A 9,066-nucleotide genomic window follows, 5' to 3' on the forward strand; every position below is an offset into this window, starting at 1 on the left:
GATGAATACCGTGTTACAGGAGAGCTGTTGTCATTTTTCCACCGTGTTATCAGAGGGCCGAGGGCATTTTATTAATCAAGAAACTCGTAGCGTCGAATGGTCGAATCATGAGCGAAACGCCCCTTGCTTTTTTTTTTAAGCCACGAATTGCAATTTAATTCATAATCATTCCCTAATAAATTTCGAAAGCCTCGAACTGTCACCATATTGCCCACTGTCACTATCGCCTGGCTAAATTTCCAAAGTTTACACCCGCCGAATTGCAACAATTGACAATACCGATGTGCAGATGCAGCGGGGCGAATTGCAATTTAATTCATAATAATTCCCAACAAAATTTCGAAAGCCTCGAACAGTCACTATATTGCCCACTGTCACTATCGCTCTATACCTATCCAGATACCCTGTCTAAATTTCCAAAGTTTAGAACAGCCGAATTCCAACAATTGACAATACCGATGTGCAGATGCAGCGGGGCGAGGTACCCACTCAGTCGGCGCCGATAATTGCGACTTTGGCTGCCGTAGTTACTTGGCGGTTCCTTCGAAATCCCCGATTGTGAATCGGCCAACTTGTCCCAGGTGACGAGGTCCCCCCTGGGAGGGCAATTGCCGGGACTGTTGGAATCGGCGAGTCGTGAGAACCGAGCCATCAGGACCAGCAGCCTTAGGCGTCCTGCCCGAAGAGAGGAAGAGATTCCTCGGGACGTTCCCCGAGGTTTAAAACCCCTCTCCAAGGGGTCATCTCGGGTCGGCTCAGTCGGATATGTTGGCTGGTGCGTTTTTCTCGGCCGATCGATCCTCGGACCGCCAAGACGTTCCCGAAGAGGCTGATCAGCTGATTCCCTCCGGGCGAACCACGGTAGACCCTGCGACCTGAGGAGCCCTGGAAACGATGAGCCTGTCCAAGAAGTCCATCGGTGGATCCATCCACAGGATACGAGAGTTCGAGCTCGAGAAGGTAATCCTTATTCCCCGTATAAGAGTGTTGATTACGATATGCCGGGAAGAAAAGTTGATTCCAAAGTGCGGTTTTTACGGTACGCTTTATGGCGTAGGTCGTCGTTAGCCGGGGCTACTTCGCGGTAATGTCCAGGACTTTAAATTGACTCGTTCGGCAGGTATGACTAGTAGCATTCGTTGCCTAGGGATTACCGTGTGGTACTTTTAATGCGACGCTTGGAATTGCCTCGTAAAATTCAGGCACACTGCACTTAGTCCTGGTATTACCTTCGGAACTTCCGAGGTACCTTCTCTGGACGTGGTACATCTAGATTTGCGTTTACAAGATCGTATTTATCTTGGCCCGAAGTTCAATAGTCACAGTCATTGACTATTGTCATTCTAAGTCTTGTATTACCGACATCGTGTTATTGTTACATTATCATTATATTGTTACATTATCGTGTCGATAAATTTTTTCCCGTTGATTGCAGGACATCTTGTACGTCGATAATGGTTAGCTGCCGTCCTTATCAATAATTATGACCTCGTATTTATTTCTTTTACAATATTCAATACTCGGGTAATCTTTTAAGCGATGTTAAGTAATCTCGATTTAAGGATTGGAGATGAATTTCGTCGGGATTTATCGTGTCGATAAATTTTATCGCGTCCGTCGCAGGACATCTTGTACGTCGATAGTGATTAGCTGCCGTCCTTATCAATAATTATAACCTCGTATTTATTTCTTTTACGACATTCGATACTCGGTAATAATTTACACGCCGTTTAGTAAACGCGAATTGACGGTCGGAGATGAATTTTTTTTTTTCCGGAAAGGAAGCTGCTGGGGTTTGCGGAAATGGCTCGATTTTCCGGGAGGGGTTCTTTATGGATTCTGGAAGCTGGATGGGAATTCGGATTATCGGCCTCCAGACGTCATGGTATTCGTTCGGACCAGGAACTGTGGAGATGTAGACGGGACTCTGGTTCGACGGAAATAGGGACGATTCGTAACATTCGCTTTTACAGCAACTCGACGTCGGGTGGTCGTTCGGCTTTCTCGCCCTGGCAGCCAACCAGCGATGTCCTGAGGCCGTTTACACGGTATTTACGACGCCGTGGTTTATGACGACGTCGACGGCATGCCCGTCCGATGACGAAGGCTCCTTTTCCAAATTTGACCCTCCGAAAAGTTGAACGCTCAAAACGGATAATGCCGAAGTGCCGTGCCGAGTCTCGATAACTTGAGAGCTGTGTGCCAATTTGAGGCTCCACAAGGTCTCAAGAGTCTCGGAAAGACGTGTAAATCCTTAAACCCAAGATTTAAGAAGATTTATGAAATATAAGAATGAAGAAGTCCCTAACAGATTTCATTAAGGGTGTACAGGACGAGCGTCAGGACTAAAGATTTCTTGTTAACGTTTAATATTTCGTAGGCTCCTCCACAAGGTCTCAAGAGTCTCGAGAAGACGTGTAAATCCTTAAACCCAAGATTTAAGAAGATTTATGAAATATAAGAATGAAGAAGTCCCTAACAGATTTCATTAAGGGTGTACAGGACGAGCGTCAGGCCTAACGATTTCTTGTTAACGTTTAATATTTTATTAGGGTATATTGGAAATCTTCATTTCCACGGAGTAACATCTGCAATTTTGTCAAGATAAAAAAATGTTTCATAAAAGTATCCACACCAAGAGCAATTTTAAACATGCCTCTGCCGAGTGAGGAATCCCTTTCGGAATAATATGCAATTAAGATGCTGGAATTAAAATTCACTCGCGATATGATGATTTTCTCGTGCTTTGGGGTTTTCTTCTTTTCTTTTCACTTAACTGGGCTCACGCATCAATCCTTTTCGGATTGAATATTCGTTTTGCCAGAGGAACGGATGTGAGTCACCGTTCTCCTACGTCGAGGCCCGGTCTTTCTCGTTTCCTTCCATAAAAATTTGAAAAAGCCCGAGAGGCAGGAGGATATTTTATTTCTTTTCCGCAGCTGCCGGGAGACTTTGGGTTTCTAATCTGGGCCGGAAGAATCATTTTTTCCCTCGCCGGTCCCTCGATTAAGGAAATGGATGAAAGAACGAGCGCGAAAGCGCGGGCCGAGCTTGCACACTCATCGCGCGACCGCGTAGTCTGCTCGCAATAAAAATAGAAACCACCTTTAGAATGAACCACAGACGATCTTATACAGCACCCCGGCCTCTCATCAGTCTGATTGATCGTGATGCGATGAGACACTCCTAGATTTTCAGCTCCGAGTGATCGATAGAGCAACACTTTGCATCTAAAAATGAAAAGGCCTCCGAAATAATAACTCCACGTCGTCTCGATATTTCCTTATCCAAGGGGTTTGAAATTGAACATTAACATTAATCAGGGTAACCGATCGAGAAAAAATCTTCAGACATTTTTTCTAAGCCCACAATGTTGCAGAATAATTTTCTGTTTCATTGCGCATTAACTAGAAATAATGGCAGGCACGTAAAAGGAAATAACCAATTTGTTTAACAACCTTCAGACTGGATTTCAAGATTTCCTATTACGTCTGCCAATTTATTATTTTGCGAAATTCTTTAATTAGTCTGCCTATCGTAGTATGCATTGTCAATTTCCTGTCAACGCTAAAGCAAGGTATATCATTATTACTCTATTATTACTCCGGTCTGCCCTCTAAAAATAAAGAGTTGACGTCACTTATCATTTGCAAACATTACTCACGTATGTTTCGCGTATATATTTACGAAGTGCAATCAAAACGGGAGAATTTACGATTTGATCAGGATTTACTAGTTCTCCAAGAAATGCCGATAGTGGGATCGTTACTGACCATCGGACGGAATGATAAGAGATATCTTCCCGAATTGCAGGTAAACCTATCCGAGGAGTTCGACATCCTGCAGATCGTAGGGGAAGGATGGTTCGGGAAGATCCTGCTAGCGGAGCACCGAAGTACCCAGACGGAGATGGTCCTGAAAGCTCTCCCGAAAGCTTACACCGGCATCACGGATTTCTACCGAGAGTTCCATTACGGATTGCATCTATCGGCTCATCGGAACATCATCACGACCTACGATGTGGCCTTCGAGACAGCCGGGTTCTACGTCTTCAGCCAGGAGTACGCACCCCTCGGTGAGGATCGAGATCCCTCGTATTTCAGCAGTTATTTTCTTACTAAGCGATAAATATCACCGGCCTTGACTGTATAAAGTACTCCGAGTGCATTCGAATTGCATCGGAGCGCCACAAACCGGGGTCCTTCGATGCAGAAGACATAGTTAAATGCGTCGGAATTTAATTTACATAAACGCACGAGGGTAAAAGACACCACTTATCCTATGAATCCATTAACTTAATCCCAACATATATACTGTTTAATTCTCTAAATTTATAATCCATTCTTCTGCATCGAAGGGCTCCAAAATGCGCGTCTTAGTTAAGCGGGAATTTCTGAGAGACTCCCTCGGAATACATTTACGTCGTCTACGCGTATTTCCCGTCTTGGCTCGCCGGTAAGAAATTCCATTGCGCAATCCTAGACTCCTTGAACAAATGAATGAAGGAATGAAGCCCGGTTCGTAGTGGCAGGGATGTAAAATAAATGCAGGGATGCGGCTAGAGCGCAAAAGTCGAAACCCAGGGGGTAGGTCAGGGACGATCCACGTGGCGTATCGCAAAGAGGAGTCGCATTAGACATTACTCATCCTTCTAAACCGAGAATCCCTGAATTACAGGCGGTGAAATATGTCTATGAGCATTCATACCACTGGTTCTGGCCTTGTCTAGCCGTAGAGATCCCGTGGTAAACCTTAGAGCACCCCGCGATCGCCCGGAGACTCCAAAGAGACGAACCCCGGTGGAATATATCAGCAGGTCGTATCCATATCTCGTTTCTTGGCGCGATCTTAAAGGCGCTTTTGTGCGACCCTTGGTCCCGTCGAGACCGATGAATGGAGGCGAATTTAACGGCAGCGTATTCGTTATCACCGCCGGAGTTATCGCGTCTAAGCAGCCCCGGGTCGTTAAACCTCGTGGCGAAGTTCAGGAATAGTCTCGAGTGTCTCGCCTACTTTTCTTTACCCCTTTTTTAGGCGACCTTACCTCGAACATCACCGAGACCGGCTTGGGCGAACTGCACGCGAAAAGAGTTGCCAGACAGCTGGCTGCAGCTGTTCATCACATACACAGCCGAGAACTGGTACACCGAGATATCAAGCTCGACAATATCCTCGTATTCAGGAGCGACTTCTCGAGGATCAAGCTCTGCGACTTTGGCGAAACTCGACGTGTAAACACCGTTGTTAGGAGGCACAACGAGTGGCTCCCTTATTCCCCGCCGGAAGTCCTCCAGGTCGACACCGACGAGACTTACAAGTGAGTACGGAACCCTCAAAGAAATCGCATAGAATTTTCAGAGCACTCAATACGTAAAAAGACAAAAATAATTACACTCTGAACCAAAAGAAGAAAAAAAAAACAGCACTTTTGCTCCTACCGCAGTAATAATTCCATTATTATCCAAAATGTGACAAAATTTTGAAATTTTGGAGACACTCATGGGAATGGATTTTTACACGTATCCGATTGTTCCTAGGGGCGTGAATTTGAAATTACCGGAAAGTATGAAATTCATCTGTACATGTGATATTAATTTTTAGGGCTCAGACGTCTCACGACGTTTGGCAGTTTGGCATAGTGGTTTTCGTGTGCCTGACAGGATGTCTTCCCTGGCAAAAGGCAGCCATGGATGACCCGAGGTTCACCAGATATTTGACATGGCACACCGCGACCTTAAACATCGCCAAGAAGCCGAAACTCTTTCAGCTAATCAGTTCGCGAGCCCAAAGGTGATTAGTGATTACGATTAGGATGGTATAAGCTTTTCCTCCAGGGAATATCTGGCCGAGATAAAACATTGAAATGGGAGTAAGAAAGACTCCGGAGGGATTGGCGGTACATTTGTTATCGGGTATGGATTTATGCCGTTCAGGATTTACATTCCCCGCGAAAGGATTCAACCAAATAGTCGAATTGAATCGCAATCTAAGGAGCCCTTTGGCCTGCAAATGTTCGGCAAAGTCCGTCCTTTTCTTATCCCCACCGATGAGGTTCTATCCGGCGTCTCTTTACGCAGCCGAGGGATGAATAAAAAATCGAGGAGGATCGTCCTTAATTAAAACCACGTCAGACAGAGGACCCTCGGGAGAGGATCTCATCCGAGGAACAAAGTGAATCCATAGAATGTCATTTGGTTAATTGCGAAGTGCCCTGTCCCCCATGAATATACGGAAATCTGCGTACCCCGTAATACCGTGTACACCCTGTAGTAATCCTTTTGTCTTTGCCAGGATGTTTAAGAGACTGCTCGACCCTAAGGCGGATAAACGCCCAGCGAGTGTCCTGGAAGTGAACAAGTTTCAGGAAGATAGATGGCTGGCAAGGCTCGGAGCAGAGAAGGCATTAAATGGTGAGCGAGGGATTTCGTCAAAATTAAGGTTTGACCATGAAATAAAATAATTTTTTAACCAACGATCAGGCGGCGCAGATGAGAGGGATGAATTGTGTCCATCGATGTACAGCTTCCACAGTTCCGTAGAGGAGAAGAATCAACTTCTCTTCACCCTGACTCAATATGGGATCGAGACGACGGTGGATAGATCGAAGAAGAAGGACCGCATAAGGTCAGGGATTTCTATAATTTCCTAGATCCATGGATTTAATCTTTCTCTACCTCTTTCACCTCTTTAATCTCCTTACAATTAGTTAAACTGAGATTGTCCATCAGGGAATGGATACAGGCGAGTGCCATCGTGGAAGAGAACGAGGACGAGACTGACCCGGAGTTCGTGGAGGACTTCCACGAGGTGGACGAACACGAAGAGGAAGAATTGATCAACATGAAGGGCAGGCATTTCCCGGAGAGAAGACCATCGAGTACGGCGAGATCATCAAAACCATCAAACTCCCACAGCAGACATAGACGAAAGAGCGACGACCGGACCTCCAAGCCCCATCAGACGACCGCGACGAGGAGTATCCAGAGGAAGATTCCATTTGCTCCACAAGTGGCAACGGAGAGACAGACAGTAGCTCGGTTCACCAGTTTCCCAAACGGGGACCCAAGTCTAGCCCTGAAGACGAATGGAGCGAACCCCTTAGAGATTAAGAACACCTCGGTAGCGGATGCTGGTACCAAGTTCTGGCCTCACCAGCAAGTTACCAATGTCATGGTGGAGAACAGACGGGAGAAGGTGGAGCGGCAACCTCTTGGCATGAATGGTACCACTGGTACCAGTGGCATTACCGGTACCAGTTCTTCAGGGAACAGTGGTAGCACCTCCCAGGACGGTTCCACGACAGTCGCCAGGTTAAGTCCACCTACAGGTGTCCTGGTAGCGGTACCAGCTGTTCCCTTGACAGACATGAGGCAAAAGGAGTCCAGTTTAGAAAGGTCGGCTCCTAGAAGTCCCCAAGTCCCGGTCAGGAAACACAGGTCCCAGACTGCGCCTTTTCCTAATCCTGAGGGAACCAGGACAGAGGTTCCTCAAGCTCGAAGGACGCAATCGGCGGTTACATTGTCCACGATGAAACCTTCTAATGAGTCGAATGGGATTAAAGTTATGGTTAACACCACGGCGAATCCCTTGACCATGTCGGTCGCCTCTCAGCTGGTCATGCAGAGCTTTAATTCCCTGCAAGCCATGAATGTGGCTTTACCGGCGGTAACGCAGGATTATCAGGAGGATACACCTCCGGTTCAAGATGAACCAGCTATCCATGGGAAAGACATTTATGAACATTATGGGATCACAACGCGGCCTGATGTTATCAGATATGGGTCCACGGGGAGTGGAAGCAGATCCATTAGCAATTGATATCGGTTTATTGATACTTGATGGGCTTGCATGAAACTTCAACTATTCGTGTAGGTTTTCAATTTTTTCTTTGGCACGAGACCTCCACGGAGGAATGGTCAGGGTAATTACAGGTACCTTGCCGAGTGCCAATTATTTCTCGGCGCGAGTGCTGAGTGGTAATTATTTTCGAATATGATTGATTGATGGAAGTTATCTCGGGAGGTCCAGATGTACCTTTAGATCTTTTCTGGGCTAACGTGATGTAAAGAGCTTATGAAGATTTAAGTAAATGATTAAAGACGACTCGTAAATGATTATTGATCGTCTTTCCTGTACATTACTGGCGTATCGAGAATCGTGATAGGAGTAAATGTAATTAACACTCCATGATAAAAAAAAATTGTAAATTTGGCCGTATGTTTAATTAAGTGGAAATAATCTTAATGAAAGCAATCGTCTCCATGGAATCAATCAATACACGAATATAATGATTTTCTGTTCGGTAATAGGATATTGCTTGAATCAATTTCTTTTCTCTTGACGACAAAAATTTCACCGAGAGGGAAAGAAGTTTTACCTGTTATGTCTATTGAATATTAAAGTAGGATGACAAAAATTCGGGAGAGGAAATTCAGTTATTTGTGATATCAAAGAAAAAGATGATTAAACGGTGATATGAGATTTTAATGCAATTTCTCTCTTTCTGCCACAGAGAAAAAAAAAATACCCCCCAGCGATGATGGCGTAAACTGCGGACTTGTATAAATTTAGTTTACTTGACACGTACGTTTCTACTCAATTTGTATGTCTACTTCTGTAATAGGAATGTCAGAGAATGATATTAAGAAACGCTTAAGGTGTATTCCAAAATATTCTCCATCGTCACTTAGGTTTATTAAAATTACTGCGTGTTTCTATTTCCATTTGTATAATTACCGTGCAAATGTGCTGTAATAAAAAGTCCTGAAAAATGGAGAAAATACTAGCGTTGAAGTGCAAGTGCGGATAAACATCCTCAATCCCTCGAAAAGTCCCTTCAATAGATGCACGTCCAGTTTGGTCAGAACTAATCCTTCCATTTTCTTCGACCTGGTCTCTCCATTTCCAAAAAAGAAAAATTAAGTCCAAGATAAAGAAGAAAAATTAGAGCGAGCCCCTAAATTGCAGCCTAAGGGGACGGGAGAAAAACCACGGGGATTCCTTTGTCGCTCCCATTCTCAGATTCCTTTTTTTAGGGGAAAATCGTCAAGCAAGAAGTGCACTTAG

At 45.0% G+C, this 9,066-nt stretch overlaps 1 protein-coding gene across 4 annotated transcripts in view; it reads left to right on the plus strand.

Annotated features, from left to right (window-relative positions):
• The window catches only part of LOC105696474, a 10,322-nt gene extending 1,540 nt beyond the window's left edge, over positions 1-8,782 (plus strand). For 2 of the 4 annotated variants that reach the window (XM_012418957.1, XM_012418959.1), the window contains exons 2-8: positions 467-960; positions 3,814-4,075; positions 5,035-5,317; positions 5,602-5,790; positions 6,292-6,410; positions 6,480-6,624; positions 6,729-8,782. In XM_012418957.1, the coding sequence (XP_012274380.1) occupies positions 895-960; positions 3,814-4,075; positions 5,035-5,317; positions 5,602-5,790; positions 6,292-6,410; positions 6,480-6,624; positions 6,729-7,818 (2,154 nt within the window). In that variant the 5' untranslated portion in view covers positions 467-894 and the 3' untranslated portion in view covers positions 7,819-8,782. The remainder of the gene's footprint in view (positions 1-466; positions 961-3,813; positions 4,076-5,034; positions 5,318-5,601; positions 5,791-6,291; positions 6,411-6,479; positions 6,625-6,728) is intronic. The other 2 variants (XM_012418961.1, XM_012418960.1) reach the window with 2 other exon arrangements.
• The last annotated feature ends 284 nt before the right edge of the window (positions 8,783-9,066 follow it).

This window comes from Orussus abietinus, unplaced genomic scaffold, assembly GCF_000612105.2.
Source record: "Orussus abietinus isolate OABI.00-Male unplaced genomic scaffold, Oabi_2.0 scaffold15, whole genome shotgun sequence".
Taxonomy (NCBI): domain Eukaryota; kingdom Metazoa; phylum Arthropoda; class Insecta; order Hymenoptera; family Orussidae; genus Orussus; species Orussus abietinus.